This window comes from Bos mutus, chromosome 5 (genome assembly GCF_027580195.1).
Source record: "Bos mutus isolate GX-2022 chromosome 5, NWIPB_WYAK_1.1, whole genome shotgun sequence".
In the NCBI taxonomy this organism is placed as follows: domain Eukaryota; kingdom Metazoa; phylum Chordata; class Mammalia; order Artiodactyla; family Bovidae; genus Bos; species Bos mutus.
The window spans coordinates 29,414,033-29,432,469 of NC_091621.1; the positions used below are offsets into that span (position 1 = coordinate 29,414,033).

General features: G+C 42.7%; 1 protein-coding gene across 3 annotated transcripts in view; it reads right to left on the reverse strand.

Annotated features, from left to right (window-relative positions):
• PTPRB (protein tyrosine phosphatase receptor type B) overlaps positions 1-18,437 on the reverse strand; it is a 132,850-nt gene that overhangs the window by 44,386 nt on the left and 70,027 nt on the right. For all 3 annotated transcript variants that reach the window (XM_005887723.2, XM_070370603.1, XM_070370604.1), the window contains 6 exons: positions 17,065-17,328; positions 16,268-16,531; positions 15,196-15,459; positions 11,541-11,810; positions 4,607-4,870; positions 891-1,154 (listed from right to left, as the gene is read on the reverse strand). In XM_005887723.2, the coding sequence (XP_005887785.1) occupies positions 891-1,154; positions 4,607-4,870; positions 11,541-11,810; positions 15,196-15,459; positions 16,268-16,531; positions 17,065-17,328 (1,590 nt within the window). The remainder of the gene's footprint in view (positions 1-890; positions 1,155-4,606; positions 4,871-11,540; positions 11,811-15,195; positions 15,460-16,267; positions 16,532-17,064; positions 17,329-18,437) is intronic.

Here is an 18,437-nt window from a genome sequence, read left to right on the forward strand (position 1 = left end):
GACATACTTTTAATGTACTTTGTAGGAAGAGGTAATATGATACCATAATAATAAAAGCTTCCATTTATAGTCTTTACTATGTGTAAGATACTGTCCTCAAATGTTTTATGTACATTTTGTTTAATTTTTATAATCAGTTTTTTTTTTTTTTTAACCAGGGTGCTATGGAGCATGAGTGTGCCCTGAATGGTTTATAAGTGTGAAAGTGAAAGTGAAGGCTGGAGTTAACAATTACATCCAATTGAGAGAGCCTTGTTCATTGACTCCAGGGTGGCACACAGATATAATGTTATCTGTGTGTGCCCAAGAAATATTTAGAAAGCTCTGCTGGACTTCCCCAGTTATTAAGAATCCACCTGCCAATGCAGGCGGACACAGGTTCGGTCGCTGGTCAGCAGAGATTCCACATGCTGAGAAGCAACTAAGCCCTGAGGCCAGTGGGCCCTAGAGTCAGTGCTCTACAACAAGAGAAGCCCCCGCAATGAGAAGCTGAGAAGCCTTCATACCACAACTAGAGAAAGCCTGAGTGCAGCAACAAAGACCTAGCACAGCCAAAAAACAAAACAAAACAAAAAAAACCATTGCTCATAGTAATCTAATGATGATATATATGACCATCCCCATTTTACAGATAAGAAAGCTGAGGCTTAGAGGTCTCAGTGACCTGCCCAGTTTCACATAGGTAAGTGGAGGAGCTATGTCAACTACCCAGCTGTTTTTTACCCGAAGTCTATCTCCTTTATTCACTCTACCATAGACCCTTCCCAAGTTCAGGGGTGAGCACACAGCACATCACTGATTTTATTTCTTGTTAATAAGATCACAATTAAAACATGCCTGTGGAAGCTATTTCCTGCCAGTGCTTGGCCACTGGTAACTGAGCTTCTTACCCGTTCTGCTCTCCCCCGTGGCCTTGTTGCTGAGATCTCCACTGTGAGTTATCACACATAGAGTGTACTTCCTTCCAGGAACGAGGCCATGAAAACGCCACTGTGTCAGGTCCTTGTCTTTCCAGTTTTCCTTCTTTGTGCCATTGGGGTTATAGAGAATCAGTTCATAAAAGTCAAAGTCCCCAGGGGCTGGACTCCAGCTGAACCAGAGGCTGTCTGTCATGTTCTGATTGGATCCTTTGAGGTTACTCACAGTGGCTGGGACTGAAACAGAGGGAAAACCTTTACTGAAAACAAACAGATGAACACAGGAGCTATGCTGGGTGTAATGATGAGCAGCACCTATTGTAGAGTCAGATCTTGCTTCTATTTCAGGTCACCTGAGTTTAAGAGCATGTGGTCTAGAGACCTGGCACAAATTAAAATCAAATTAAAAAAAGCACAATAGGAGATGACTTCTATTAATATATGCTTGCTACATGTCCTCTGATAAACATATAAATTTTCAGAAATGATTAATTAAGACAGGTCAAATAGTTTATAACTTAGCTTACCAAAGACCCTGAAAGTATTCATGAAAGGTTCCTGCCTCTTCCCGTCTGGCTCATCTTACTCATGGCCACCATCCCATAATACCCTTCTTTGGGCCACTTTACTTCCTCTCCATCCTCTTTTAGGCTCTCAGTTCTTTCTTCCCAAAAACCTATCCTGACGGAACCTCAATTAGGAAAAGAAGTGTTGACAGTCATTTCTACCACAGCGTAAGTTAGTCAGACTGGTACCTGTCCCATGGGTATGTAAGTTTCATGATTCCTTGGAGAGTGAAGACTGTTGTTCCTTTTTGGAGGAACTTTAAATATTAATGGGCAGATCAGGGAACATGTGCATAGGCAGATGGCCCTGAAAACAGTAACACCTAGGCAATTCTACTTATGGCTCATCTGCTGCTATTTTTAAAAAGTTATTTATTTATTTATTTATTTTGGGCTATGCTGGGTCTTTGTCGCTACACATGCACTTTCTCTGCAGTGCTTGAGCTTCTCATGGCGGCAACTTCTCTTGTTGCAGGGCACTGTCTCTAGGGTGTGTGGGCTTCAGCAGTTGTGGTGCATGGGTTTAGTTGCCCCATGGCATGTGGAATCTTCCCAGACCAGGGATCGAACCTATGTCTTCTGCACGGGCAGGCAGATTGCTAACCACCGTACCACCAGGAAGTTCCTGCTGCTCTTTTTCATTCCCTCAGAAGACAAACTGAGAAATCCTATTGAGTGCCTAGAATGAGCTCTTCCCATGGTTCCTCCCACCTTGAGGTCTCAGCTGGAAGCCTTCTCTGTATAAAGTGGTCTCTAAGTCTAGTCTTGCTAAGTTACTCTCCATCACAATGTACTGCATATTTCCTTCAGAGGATTGAAGGCATTCCAGAATCATCTTCCTTTAAAATCTGCCATCCTGCCCCTTCTCCCTCTTTGGTAAGGAAGACCCCTATGAAGTCAGGGACCCATGTAAGTCTTGTCTGCTGTCCTAGTCCAGAAGTGAGCTCAGTGCCTGGCACACAAGAGTGCTCAAAAATGATTATCAATTGAGAATGAGAGTTGAATAGAAAAATGAGACAATAGACTCAAAAGAGGTAGCAAGAATACACAGAACTATACAAAAAAGATCTTAATGACTCAGATAACCATGATGGTGTGATCACTCACCTAGAGCCAAACATCTTGTAGTGCAAAGTCAAGTGGGCCTTAGGAATCATCACTATGAACAAAGCTAGTGGAGGTGATAGAATTCCAGCTGAGATATTTCAAATCCTAAAAGATGATGCTGTGGAAGTGCTGCACTCAATGTCAGTAAATTTGGAAAACTCATAAGTGGCCACAGGACTGGAAAAGGTTAGTTTTCATTCCAATCCCCAAAAAGAGCAATGCCAAAGAATGTTCAAACTATCACACAATTGCACTCATTTCACATGCCAACAAAGTAATGCTCAAAATTCTCCAAGCTAGGCTTCAACAATATGTGAACCATGAACATCTAGATGTTCAAGCTGGATTTAGAAAAGGCAGAGGAACCAGAGATCAAATTGCCAACATCTACTGGATCATAGAAAAAGCAAGAGAATTCCAGAAAAACATCTACTTCTGCTTCATTGATTACGCTAAAGCCTTTGACTATGTGGATCACAACAAACTGTGTAAAATTCTTAAGGAGATGGGAATACCAGACAACCTTACCTGCCTCCTGTGAAACCTGTATGCAGGTCAAGAAGCAACAGTTAGAACTGGACACGGGACAATGAACTGGTTGCATATTGGGAAAGGAGTATGTCAAGGCTGTATATTGTCACCCTGCTTATTTAACTTATATGCAGAGTACTTCACGTGAAATGCCAGGCTGGATGAAGCACAAGCTGGAATCAAGACTGCTGGGAGAAATATCAATAACCTCAGATATGCAGATGACACCACCCTTATGACAGAAAGTGAAGAGGAACTGAAGAGCCTCTTAATGAAGGTAAAACAGGAGAGTGAAAAAGCTGGTTTAAAACTCAGCATTCAAAAAACTAAGATCATGGCATCTAGTCCCATCACTTCATGGCAAATAGATGGGGAAACAATGGAAACAGTGAGAGACTTTATTTTCTTGGGCTCCAAAATCACTACAGATGGTGACTGCAGCCATGAAATTAAAAGATGCTTGCTTCTTGGAATAAAAGCTGTGACAAACCTAGACAGCATATTAAAAAGTAGATACATTACTTTGCTGACAAAGATCAGTATAGTCAAAACTATGGTTTTTCCAGCGGTCGTGTATGAATGTGAGTTGGACTATAAAGAAGGCTGAGCGTGGAAGAATTGATGCTTTTGAACTGTGGTGTTGGAGAAGACACTTGAGAGTCACTTGGACTGCAAGGGTATCAAACCAGTCAATCGTAAAGGAAATCAATCCTGAATATTCTTTGGAAGGACTGATGCTGAAGCTGAAGCTCCAGTACTTTGGCTACCTGATGCAAACAGCCAATCTTTTCCCAGATTGAAGGAAGGAGGAGAAGGGGGACAACAGAGGATGAGATGGCTGGATGGCATCATCAACTCAATGGACATGAGTTTGAGCAAGCTCTGGGAGACGGTGAAGGACAGGGAAGCCAGGTATGCTGCGGTCCATGGAGTCACAAAGAGTTGGACATGACTGAGCCACTGAACAACAACAGTGGAGAAAGAGTAGATTCAGTTTCTTATGTGAAAGCCAGAGATGCTTCTTTTGCATTTTCCTGGAACTCTTGTGTTCACTGCATCTAGTGCTGTGTTTCTGATTCACAGTGGTCATTGCTTTTTGTCTCGTTTGTAGCTGCCCTCCTTTGCACCTGCTCCCCACTCCATCTATTTCTTGTAGAAAGCTGAAAGGCACAGTTTGAATTGAACCCGATGTATTATAACCCTCTTGTAGTGGTTTGCTGGCAAGTGGAGGAGCCAGATTCATTTTTCCACCAAACTCTTATGAGGTAAACACACGGTGGAAACAAAGCAGAAACCAATGCAGAAACTATTTTGACATATAAATCAAATGTCTGATTTAGGGTTAGAAATTTCATATAAAGGTCACAAATTTCATATAAAGCTACACCCTGGGTAGAGTAGGAAACTAAAATCAAATCAAGGAAAAGCCAGTGAGTACTGTGACAACTTCCCTGCAGTTCATTACAGATTGAGTCCAGGTCTTACCTGTTCTCCCAAATATGAAAGACTCATTCGACAGCTCCCCACTGTGAGTTACAATCACCATTCTGTACATTCGACCTTGTAGCAAGTTCTGGAAGGAGAAGCTCTGGACTTGCGGGTCAACTAGAGCTCGATCCTTAAGAGTTCGATCTGGGTTGTACAGAAAGATGTTGTAGGAGTTGAGCTCCCCCTCTGAGGGGGTCCAGCTAAAGGACAGGTGTCGGGTGGAGTTCTCTGTGATCCTCAGATTGGTGACAGCTGCTGGGACTAGAAAAATCAGGAAGCAACAGAGTGAGACTGAGTTTTGGCACATTTCTGACACAGCCCCAGACTGACGTCTGGATGGCCACACTCCAACAAGAAGCTCAAAACACGTGGTCCCTGCTTTTGAAAACACTTGACTTCATGGAGACCCCAAAGCAAATAAATCTGAATATTGTGAATTATTGATGCTGGAACTGTTAATGTTAAAAAACAAAACCTCAAGAGGACAGGAAAAAAAACACTAATGGAATACTATATTCAAAGACATTTTTAATATTCATATTTATATAAATATATATTTATAATATATAATATAATTTAAATATATTTATATATTTTATTACATTTATAAAATAAATGTTAGTCTGACCTGTGTAACTAAATGTTTTTCCCATACTAAGAGCTAGATCAGAGACAAAAAAAAAAACTATCTCTGAGTGCCATCTGAGAGCTAAAAAGTGACCATTGGAGGGAAGGGCAGAGTGGAGGAGAGAGTGAGCGGACAAGGAAAGGAAAATCAAGCAGGAAGAAAATTCTATTAGAGATATAGGAAAGAGATAGTAGAGGACAGAGGAGCCTGGTGCGCTACAGTCCATGAGGTCACAAAGAGTTGCACATGACTGAACAACAACAAAGGGAAAGAGAAGGAAGAGGAAAAGCCAAAACTATATATATATATAAAAAGATTTACATTAGGATTTTGCAACCCCTTTGCCCTTCCATGCTACATGCTGGCAAGGTGATCGAGTGCCACCAGAAACAACCTGCTTCCAGACTGTTGGCACAGATGCTGCCTGACACCCAAGAAGTCTTAAGATGCCAGTGGAAGTAAGACAGGACACCTGTCTCAGTTTCTCTTGGGTTCTCCACTCCATACACTTTCTTGGGCTCTTTCGCTTTTCCCCTCTCCTTATGCCAGATCATTGGAGAAGGAAATGGCAACCCACTCCAGTGTTCTTGCCTGGAGAATCCCAGGGACGGGGGAGCCTGGTGGCTACCGTCTATAGGGTCGCACAGAGTCGGACACGACTGAAGTGACTTAGCAGTAGCAGTAGCAGTGTGCCAGATCCTTAAAAGTTGGTATTTCCCATGGTATCATCCTCTGTCCCCTTCATAATCCATAATATTAGCTCAGCAATCAATCCCAGTCACTTTATAGATTGCTACGGTCTGCAAGTTTGTGCTCCTCCCTCCCCCGACCAAATTCATACGTTGAAACCTAGCGGGTGTAGCCAGTGGGAGATAATTAGGTCTTAAGGGTAGAGACCTTGTGAGTGGGATCAGTGCCTTATGAAAAAGACCTCAGAGGGTGCTCTTATCCTCCCCGCCACGTGAGGACACAGTGAGGAGGTGTAAGCCAGAAAATGGGCCCTCACCAGACACCGAATCTGTTGGAGTCTTGACCTTGACATTCCAGCCTCCAGAACTGTGAGCATTAATGTCTGTTGTTCAAACCATTTAGTTTATGATATGCTCAGTACAGAATCCTGAACAGACTAAAACATGGAGAATTTAACTAGAATTTTTATCCCAGTCTTTATCCTCAGCTCACTTTTCTGAGGTGGATCTCTATTTTCAATGACCTACTGCTCACCTCTGTCTACACATCATCCAGACATCTCAAACTCAGTCCGGAACTGAGCCCTGTGTCTTCTTCCCTGACACTCTCTCTTCCAGCTTCTCTTATCTCAGTTAACAGAATCATCTTCCACCCGATACCCCATGGAGAAACTCTAGAATCTTCTTCTGTTCCTCCTCTTACACTCCACTCAGCCACTCGGTGCCATCTTATCTAACACAGGACTATTTCTTCATTGTATCTACTACTCTTCCTCAGGCCCCTGAGTTAGTTTAGCTTTGGACCCTTATTGTTTCTATGACTGCCATCAGCTTAGGATCCCAGTCACCGCTCTAACCACCTCCTCCCACTCTGCTGTCACTCACTGTCTGCCAACAGTGGCCTCATCACTGTTCCTCCAACTGGCCTCCACCCTCCTGCCTCAGGATCTTTGCCTTGCTGTTTGCTCTACTTGGGGATGGGCTAAGTAGCTCGGTCATGTCCAACTCTGTGTGACTCTATGAACTATAGCCTGCCAGGCTCCTTTGTCCATGGGATTCTCTAGGCAAGAATACTGGAGTGGATTGCCATTCCCTTCTCCAGGGGATCTTCCCAACTCAGGGATTGAACCGGCAGCTCTTACATCTAACTTGCATTGGCAGGTGGGTTCTTTACCTCTAGCACCACCTGCCAGAGGTAAAGAACCCACCTGCCAATGCAAGTGAAGGCAGTGGCACCCCACTCCAGTACCCTTGCCTGGAAAATCCCATTGATGGAGGAGCCTGGTGGGCTGCAGTTTATGGGGTTGCAAAGAGTTGGACATGACTGAGTGACTTCCCTTTCACTTTTCACTTTCATGCATTGGAGAAGGAAATGGCAACCCACTCCAGTGTTCTTGCCTGGAGAATCCCAGGGACGGGGGAGCCTGGTGGCTACCGTCTATAGGGTCGCACAGAGTCGGACACGACTGAAGTGACTTAGCAGTAGCAGTAGCAGTGTGCCAGATCCTTAAAAGTTGGTATTTCCCATGGTATCATCCTCTGTCCCCTTCATAATCCATAATATTAGCTCAGCAATCAATCCCAGTCACTTTATAGATTGCTATGGTCTGCAAGTTTGTGCTCCTCCCTCCCCCCACCAAATTCATACGTTGAAACCTAGCGGGTGTAGCCAGTGGGAGATAATTAGGTCTTAAGGGTAGAGACCTTGTGAGTGGGATCAGTGCCTTATGAAAAAGACCTCAGAGGGTGCTCTTATCCTCCCCGCCACGTGAGGACACAGTGAGGAGGTGTAAGCCAGAAAATGGGCCCTCACCAGACACCGAATCTGTTGGAGTCTTGACCTTGACCTTCCAGCCTCCAGAACTGTGAGCATTAATGTCTGTTGTTCAAACCATTTAGTTTATGATATGCTCAGTACAGAATCCTGAACAGACTAAAACATGGAGAATTTAACTAGAATTTTTATCCCAGTCTTTATCCTTAGCTCACTTTTCTGAGGTGGATCTCTATTTTCAATGACCTACTGCTCACCTCTGTCTACACATCATCCAGACATCTCAAACTCAGTCCGGAACTGAGCCCTGTGTCTTCTTCCCTGACACTCTCTCTTCCAGCTTCTCTTATCTCAGTTAACAGAATCATCTTCCACCCGATACCCCATGGAGAAACTCTAGAATCTTCTTCTGTTCCTCCTCTTACACTCCACTCAGCCACTCGGTGCCATCTTATCTAACACAGGACTATTTCTTCATTGTATCTACTACTCTTCCTCAGGCCCCTGAGTTAGTTTAGCTTTGGACCCTTATTGTTTCTATGACTGCCATCAGCTTAGGATCCCAGTCACCGCTCTAACCACCTCCTCCCACTCTGCTGTCACTCACTGTCTGCCAACAGTGGCCTCATCACTGTTCCTCCAACTGGCCTCCACCCTCCTGCCTCAGGATCTTTGCCTTGCTGTTTGCTCTACTTGGGGATGGGCTAAGTAGCTCGGTCATGTCCAACTCTGTGTGACTCTATGAACTATAGCCTGCCAGGCTCCTTTGTCCATGGGATTCTCTAGGCAAGAATACTGGAGTGGATTGCCATTCCCTTCTCCAGGGGATCTTCCCAACTCAGGGATTGAACCGGCAGCTCTTACATCTAACTTGCATTGGCAGGTGGGTTCTTTACCTCTAGCACCACCTGCCAGAGGTAAAGAACCCACCTGCCAATGCAAGTGAAGGCAGTGGCACCCCACTCCAGTACCCTTGCCTGGAAAATCCCATTGATGGAGGAGCCTGGTGGGCTGCAGTTTATGGGGTTGCAAAGAGTTGGACATGACTGAGTGACTTCCCTTTCACTTTTCACTTTCATGCATTGGAGAAGGAAATGGCAACCCACTCCAGTGTTCTTGCCTGGAGAATCCCAGGGACGGGGGAGCCTGGTGGCTACCGTCTATAGGGTCGCACAGAGTCGGACACGACTGAAGTGACTTAGCAGTAGCAGTAGCAGTGTACCAGATCCTTAAAAGTTGGTATTTCCCATGGTATCATCCTCTGTCCCCTTCATAATCCATAATATTAGCTCAGCAATCAATCCCAGTCACTTTATAGATTGCTACAGTCTGCAAGTTTGTGGTCCTCCCTCCCCCGACCAAATTCATACGTTGAAACCTAGCGGGTGTAGCCAGTGGGAGATAATTAGGTCTTAAGGGTAGAGACCTTGTGAGTGGGATCAGTGCCTTATGAAAAAGACCTCAGAGGGTGCTCTTATCCTCCCCGCCACGTGAGGACACAGTGAGGAGGTGTAAGCCAGAAAATGGGCCCTCACCAGACACCGAATCTGTTGGAGTCTTGACCTTGACATTCCAGCCTCCAGAACTGTGAGCATTAATGTCTGTTGTTCAAACCATTTAGTTTATGATATGCTCAGTACAGAATCCTGAACAGACTAAAACATGGAGAATTTAACTAGAATTTTTATCCCAGTCTTTATCCTTAGCTCACTTTTCTGAGGTGGATCTCTATTTTCAATGACCTACTGCTCGCCTCTGTCTACACATCATCCAGACATCTCAAACTCAATCCGGAACTGAGCCCTGTGTCTTCTTCCCTGACACTCTCTCTTCCAGCTTCTCTTATCTCAGTTAACAGAATCATCTTCCACCCGATACCCCATGGAGAAACTCTAGAATCTTCTTCTGTTCCTCCTCTTACACTCCACTCAGCCACTCGGTGCCATCTTATCTAACACAGGACTATTTCTTCATTGTATCTACTACTCTTCCTCAGGCCCCTGAGTTAGTTTAGCTTTGGACCCTTATTGTTTCTATGACTGCCATCAGCTTAGGATCCCAGTCACCGCTCTAACCACCTCCTCCCACTCTGCTGTCACTCACTGTCTGCCAACAGTGGCCTCATCACTGTTCCTCCAACTGGCCTCCACCCTCCTGCCTCAGGATCTTTGCCTTGCTGTTTGCTCTACTTGGGGATGGGCTAAGTAGCTCGGTCATGTCCAACTCTGTGTGACTCTATGAACTATAGCCTGCCAGGCTCCTTTGTCCATGGGATTCTCTAGGCAAGAATACTGGAGTGGATTGCCATTCCCTTCTCCAGGGGATCTTCCCAACTCAGGGATTGAACCGGCAGCTCTTACATCTAACTTGCATTGGCAGGTGGGTTCTTTACCTCTAGCACCACCTGCCAGAGGTAAAGAACCCACCTGCCAATGCAAGTGAAGGCAGTGGCACCCCACTCCAGTACCCTTGCCTGGAAAATCCCATTGATGGAGGAGCCTGGTGGGCTGCAGTTTATGGGGTTGCAAAGAGTTGGACATGACTGAGTGACTTCCCTTTCACTTTTCACTTTCATGCATTGGAGAAGGAAATGGCAACCCACTCCAGTGTTCTTGCCTGGAGAATCTCAGGGACGGGGGAGCCTGGTGGGCTGCTGTCTATGGGATCCCACAGAGTCGGACACGACTGAAGTGACTTAGCAGCAGCAGCAGCACCACTGCCTGGGCTTCCCAGGTGGTGGTGCTACTTGGGGATACTCTTCCCCAAATGTCTATACCATCCTCTTTCTCAATTTTTTTTTTTTTAATTTTTACTCAACTGTCACCCTCTCAACAAAACCTTTCAGGACTGTACTATCTAAAATGTTAAGCTTCTAACACTTGCTAACCCACTTTCCTGCTTTAATTTTCTTCTCAGTGAAAAGTGAAAGTTGCTTAGTCATGTCCGACTCTTTGTGACCCCATGGACTGTAGCCCACCAGGGTCCTCTGTCCATGGGATTCTCCAGGCAAGAATACTAGAGTGGGTAGCCATTCCCTTCTCCAGGGGATCTTCCCATCCCAGGGATCGAATTCAGCTCTCCTGCATTGCAGGCAGATTCTTTACCCTCTGAGCTACCAGGAAAGTCCTTTCCGAACTAGGTACTTAATAAATAATCATTAGACCAGTGGTGCTGTCTGAATAATGGCCCCCAAAGACATCCATGTCCTGATCTCCGGAACCTGTGAATATGTTACTTTCTGTGACAAAATGGACTTTGCAAGTGTGATTGAGTCAGGATCTTGAGGTGACAAGATTATTCAGGATTGTCCAGGTGGTGACCAATGGAGTCACAAGAGTCTGTAAAAGATGGAAGAAGGAGGTGGAAGAGCAGAGAAGTTGGAGTGGAGTCACTCCTGGAAGAAATGTGAGTGACCTCTAGAACTGAAAAGGCAAGGAATAGATTCTTCCCATAAAGTCTCTAGAATAGAAACACAACCCTTCTGTGACCTGACACCTTGATTTTGACGCCATGAGGCTTATTTTCCGATTTTGATCTACAGAACTGTAAGATGATGTATTTGTGTTATTTGAGCTACAAAGTTAGTGACAATATATTACAGCAACAGTAAGAAATGAACAGAGCCAGTTTTGATGAAGAATCTTGAATTGGAGTGTGGTGAGCTGAAGGCTGTGTGAACAGGCCAGCTGGTGTGGAAGTGGAAGATCACCGTGCATGTTCCTGCTGTACCAAGAAATAGACTTCATCTCCCAAGGTTACTTCATCCCTTTGAGTCTGCGGTTCTTAAGGAATGGCAGACAAGGCTGTATCTTGCACAAAACAGTAAGCTGTGCGAATTACCTGTTCGGCCTTCTGTTTGGGCTTCCTTGCTAAAGAGGCCTCCGCTGACAGTCAGGATCTGTATCTTGTACTTCTTTCCTGGTGTTAGGTCTTCAAACTTGTGCTGCTTCGTGGTGGCTGCCTCTGATGTGTTACTTAGGAGGATTCCATTTTCACTCAGAAGTAGGATATCATATCTTTCTGCCATGCCAACAGCTTTTTGCCAACTTACTATTAAGGAATGACTACTGTATACATTGTCTGCAGTTATTCCCTGAACAGATGCTGGGACTGCAAAAAAAAAAAAAAAAAAAAAAAATTAGAGAGAAGCAGTTTCCATCACTTAGGGCAAAGTAATCAATTGAGAAAAACTTCCCTAAATCAACTGCAGATGGAAGATGATACCTCATGGTTGCATTGACACTCTTCATGTGCCCTTCAGACAAAGTGTTGGTCTGGCCAAAAAGCTTGTTCAGCTTTTTCTGTAACACCCTATGGAATGGACTTTTGGGGCCAACCCAGTATTTCTTGACCTGAATTATCCATATAACTGCTTAGATTCTCTATTTTTACCCCCTCTGATTTAGAAAGGATCTTGAAGTCAAACAAGTAGAAAAATTAGTGAGAGTGACACTAAGAGATATGCAGAGTTATACGTATCTAAGTATTTACGAAGTGGAAGAACGCTGCACAAACTTACATTCAATGAATATAGTTTGGATGACTGAATTACGTTGTTTGTTTAGACTTTCCTTCCCAAGATTAACTCAGGTCAAAGCTTCAAGCCTTGACCTAAGCACTAGCATATAACAGTCTTTGTCTTATGGCTTCTGATGTGAAAGGCCAGATAGTATTGATTATCAATAATATTTAGTGTTCTATGATTATATATTTTTCTCATTCTACCCCATCTCCTCAAGAGATCTCATCCACTCCCATGATTTGAATTGTCACCCATATGGTGATGACTCCCAGATTTAAACTCAGTTCAGATCTCTCTTCTAGTATTGCAAATGACATTCCTCTCTGGATGTTCCACAGACTCCCAACTCTCAAGATGCCCAAATCGAACTCCTCATCGCCCTTCCACCACCTCCTTAGTGCTCTTTGTTTCTATCTCTTGGTCCAAGTCAGAAACTTGACGTGTCACCCTCAGCCTTCTACATAATCAAGCATGAGTCCTGTCATTCCTGAACCTTAAATCTTACATCTCTTGGGTCTCTCCATTTCTCTCCTCCTCTACTGCACTAGCCTAGGACACTGTCCTTTCTCACTCACAGCACTGCAAGTGTCTCTTGACCAGAGTTTCCTCATGTCCCACTGCTCCAAACTGCAGTGTTTGGCAGATTCTCATAGCACACAATGCTGAAGGCCCTTCATTGCTCTCTGTAATTCTATAACCTTAACAATGAGGCCCTTGGCAATTAGGTCCATCTACCTACTTGGCCACATGGCTCACATCTTTATTCTAGAAATAATGGTGTGTAGCTCCTCAAATGTGCCATGCATCCTCTTCCCTCCAGGCCTTCACTTTTCTGCTTGAACCAGATCAACATACTTCACCAGGATAATCTCCTAGTATCTTTTTAAATGTTACTTTCTCCTGGAAGCCTTCCCTGACTCTCTTTTCCCCAAAATGTTTATTTATTTATTTGGCTGTGCCAGGTCTGAGTTGCAGTATGCAGGATCTTTAGCTGTGGCATGTAGTGGCATGTAGGATCTAGTTCCCTGACCAGGAATTGAACCCAGGCCCCCTGGGTCTGGAGTCTTAGCCATTGGACCACAAGGCAAGTCCCCCTGACTCTTTTTGTTTGCTTCTATAATATCCCATTTTTACTTTTATTTGAACAAGTATTGTGTTGTACTGTAATTGCCTTTTCATTTCTCTGCTTCCTTCTCTAGACTGTAGACTTCTTTGGTCAAGGGCTCTATCATGCTGTTAAGTTTCCATTTTCTAACATAGTGCTTGACATATAGTTGGAGATACATATGAAACAGAGACAGGCAGGGCACAGTACAGAGGCCCAGGCCCCACAACTAAATAAATGGTCATGAGGGTAGAAGATACCTAGCACATATTGTGTCGTGGTGGAGAGACCATGAACTTTGGAGTCAGAGACACTTAGATGTGAATTATAGTTCTAGGTCTTATTACATGTATCCTTGATAATGTTTCATAAAGTTTCTGAGCCTTACTGTCCTCATCTATAAAATGAAGATAATGATCTCTACTTTGTAGTGTGGCTAAAGATCATTATTATTATTTTTTTTAAGATTTTTTTTTTGATGTGGACTGGACCACTTTAAAGTCTTTATTGAATTTGTTACAATATTGCTTCTGTTTTATGTTTTGGTTTTTTGGCTCTAAAGTATGTGGGATCTTAGCTCCCTGACCAGGGATCAAATCTGCACCCCTGCATTGGCAGGTGAAGTCTTAAACACTGGACCACCAGGAAAGTCCCTAAGGATCGTTTTAGATGCCTGGTATTTACAGGGTGCTTCTAGCTTATTTTTGTTTTGAAAGCACTATATGAATAGTGTTATTAATATAAATGCAGATGGTGACTGCAACCATGAAATTAAAAGATGCTTACTCCTTGGAAGAAAAGCTATGACAAACCCAGACAGCATATTAAAAAGCAGAGACATTATTTTGCCGACAAAGTTCCGCCTGGTCAAAGCTATGGTTTTGCTAGTAGTCATGTATAGATGTGAGAGTTGGACAATAAAGAAAGCTGAGTGCCAAAGAATTGATGCTTTTGAACTGTGGTGTTGGAGAAGACTCTTGAGAGTCCCTTGGACTGCAAGGAGATCAAACCAATCATTCCTAAAGGAAATCAGTCCTGAATATCATCAGAAGGACTGATGTTGAAGCTGAAACTCTAATACTTGGCCCACCTGATGTGAAGAACTGACTCATTGGAAAAGACCCTGATGCTGGGAAAGACTGAAGGAAGGAGGAGAAGAAGGGGATGACAGAGAATGGGATGATTGGATTACATCACCAACTTGATGGACACAAATCTGAGCAGGCTCCAGGAGTTAGTGATGACAGGGAGGCCTGGTGTGCTGCAGTCCATGGAGTTGCAAAGAGGTGGACACGACTGAGTGACTGAACTGAACTGATTAATATATCTGCCTGCCAAGGCAGGAGATGTAAGAGATGTTCAATCCCTGGGTCAGGAAGATCCCCTGGAGGAGGACATGGCAACCCACCCCAGTATTCTTGCCTGAGAATGCCATGGACAGAGGAGCCTGGCAGGCTATGGCTCATGGGGTCGCAAAGAGTTGGACACGACTGAAGTGACTTAGCATGCATTAATAATAAATAAACAGAATATTTTTAATTTATCACAAATGAAATAGATGACATAAGTGTATTTTTCTTTAAAGAATTTATAGAAAGGAGTAAACTTTTGAAAAATGCATAGGTTAGAAAATCAGCTATTTATATTCCTTGAGTGAGAAAAAAAATCTATTCATATGATTTGGTTTCTAATTACCTTTCATTTGCTTTGAACATCTCTATTGAAAAAGGAAAATGAAAAGAAAAAATATGAGAAAAGCTCTTGAAACCACATTGAACTGTATAAATTTTGTGGTTTTGAATTTGGATATTGTCCATCTGTGAACGGCCCTGGAGAACTACCTGGCCCTTTTCCAGGTGGACACTTACTTGTCCGCCCAAGCACATCGATCTGGTTCTTCTGGGACCCGCTGACAGAAGCGATCACAATCCGGTACTGCTCTCCAGCCTCCAGCCTCTGGAACGTGTGCTCAGAGATGTGCTTGAGGACAGTCTGAGACTCGACCATTTGATTCTGCCTGAATGCTGACACCACATAGGAATCCACATCACCCCCACCAGGAGTCCAGTTCACTGTCAGGCTATCTGTCGCCCCACTGGGAGAAACGTGAATATTTTTGACCACACTAGGAACTAAGAAAAGACAGTAAATGTAAAAAAAAAATCACTTAGAGAATGAGTTGTGGAAATTTTCAACTAAAATTTTCATGCTTCCTACCTTTTGGCATCTACTGAAAGAATACATATGAAAAAATTGCTATCAGTCTACCATTTTTCTCTGACTTTTCTGCTTGAACCAAAGTTGATAGGGGAAATTTAGAGGGACGTTAGGGCCAGTGAGTGGAAATGAAGAATGCCAGTTATACAGAGGGTGAGACTGTCTTGGCCCAAGTCTTGGTTTCCTTATTTACTAGCTGTAGGACTATAGGCAAATTACTCAACCCCTGTAAGTTTCAATTTCCTTATCAGAAAAACAGCAGTGATAATTATAGTAACCAGTCCATGAAATTGTTAGGACTGAACAAAATTTACACATAAAGTTCTTTGCTGTGGGTCCAGTTCACAGTAAACTCACAATAAATGTTAGCTGTTATTGCAACACCCCCAATAGCATTCCAAAGAAGGTATACACAACCAACCAACCGACTGACCAACCAACCAACCCAGTTATTTCTACTTAATTTGTATGACTCACAGCAACAGCTATTCACATCAGTTCAATGCTTTTTTTTTCAGAAACTTTTTCTTCTTCCCTACGTTATACTTCAGTTTTGTTAAACCAGCTTGGACAACATCATTGTCACTATCGAGATAAACTCCTTTCTTGCCACTCCTTCCTCACCCCTTAGCCCTTCAAATCCTCAACCAAAATACTTGGCTACCCAACATGCTAAATACACTGCTCTATCTAGTCAGGTTCGAGAGCTGAATTTCCAATTACCTGTGAAGCCCTCGATGAAGGCCGACTGCTGGACATCTCCACTAATCGTCAAGACAAGAATTTTATACTTGCGCCCTGGTGTGAGGGAGGTGAATCGATACTCAGTTGCAGTGCTGACAAGGTGAAAAGGAGGAAATACTTTCATATCGTTGAAGAGCAGCTGGATCTCGTACTGGTCGACATCCCCATCAGCTCTTGTCCATGTCACCCAAAGGTCCTCAGTGCTCCTGTTCTTCAGCGTGAGATCCTTAACAGCCTCTGGGACTACAAGAAGACATTTCGAGAAAGTGACTGATTAGAGTTTACTCCACAATAATTTATGAATCACATTCACAGAACTGGCAAACATCTCTCTTCCCCAAATAAACCACGTCAGCAACTTCACGCATAATTAAACAAGAAAAATTGGAAGCCACTATTAAAATTGTAATTTTTTTCCTTACATAAATCTTATATGCTAAGTGTTGGTAGGATATAATTATAAAATGAGTTATGATTTCAATCATAAGATAAAATAAGATGTCTAGAACTTTAAATGCATGATGCAGGAGGACAGGGAAGAAAAATGTGAAATTTGGCCTTCCTGCTTGTCCACTATGCTTGCTTTTATCTGTCAATAAATATTCTGTGATTACAAGGTCCTGGCTTGGCTGAATGATGTTAGTTCCAAGTGAGACTAACTGGGAATATAATTTACTGATCAGTAAGTAGATAAAATGCAAGGTTCAGATAAATTATATACTCAATGACCTTTAAAGTCCCAACCAACCATCACATTTTGCAATCTTTCCACTTACTTGTTCTTCCATTCCCTTGTTCACTGGCTTCATACTGTCCACTTTTTGTACTAACAGTAACACTGTACAACCGTCCAGGGACTAGCTTAACAAATACACACTCATTTTCAGACTTGGGAACGCTTTTTGTTTGAATGAAGTTGTTTTTGTTTTTAATGGTGACTTCATAGTGATCAAAGTCTCCAGAGGCATGTACCCAGGATACCTTTAAATAGTCACTCCTGGCCGAGTTGCTGATACTGACTCCCTGGACCTTGTTAGGCACTGAAAAAAGAGAACAGAAAACAGCTAGATATAGGATGATTCTGAGGGAGCCACTGATCACAGATGACAATCTTAGATGATAAAGGAAAGTGAGTAGATTTTTACTGTGTGCATTTAAAAGAAAAAATCTTAGACCTTCAGATCACAAATTTCTGGAGAGGAAAGATGGTTACACTATTTGGAGTGATTAAATGGATCTTTTTATACAGAACCTGATGAATGAATTCTAATCCTATTGTTAGCCTATACAAAGTGTCATGTACAAGATGGAACATTAAATGTAATAACTGATGATTAATGTGAATGACGGTGATAACATTAATAATTCCAGCATACCTTGGCAACTCAATATATGACAATAAGTTACCAACATGAGTATAAACAATCCAAAACAAAGTGGAAGAAGAGGAAGGACATGTGGTAATTGATACATGAAAATATGTTCAGTATCATTGGTGATCAAGGAAATGCTAGTTAGGGCCGTGGTAAAGTACCATTTTACATACATGTGGTTGACAAAATTTAAAAACCTGATAAAACCCAGTGTGAGAGAGGGTGCTCATTCACAGAAGACTGAATGAACGAACTGGTAAATAAACACAGTGAAACAGTATATGGAAGTCATAATTAGTTATTCTTTAACTCAAAACACAAAAATCCGGATTTCTTGCCCTTAATAGCAAAACACAACATATGGATGAATTTAATATTAAGTGAAAAAAATCTAAGTCCCAGAAGATTACAGATTGCATGAAAATACCTATTTTATATCAAAACAACTGAAAATTTAAAAAATATATAATTTTAGGATTATATAAATAATAAAATTGCAACAAGGAAGGCAAGAGAGAAAAATAGGAGTCAAGATGATGGCTATTGTGGGATGGATTAGTGAGGAGGGAATCTCATGATCTGATGTAGATTATTAAGTCCCTAGCTTTTGTTCTGGATAGTGCTTTCTGATGTACATATTGAATTATTAAAAATTATTAATTAAATGCCTAAAACACAAAACTGGCAAAGTGGCAACTGACACATAGGACCCTGAACCAAGAATTACGATTAATTCAATTTTGTGCACCTGACGTTCCCCATAACTATATAAATAA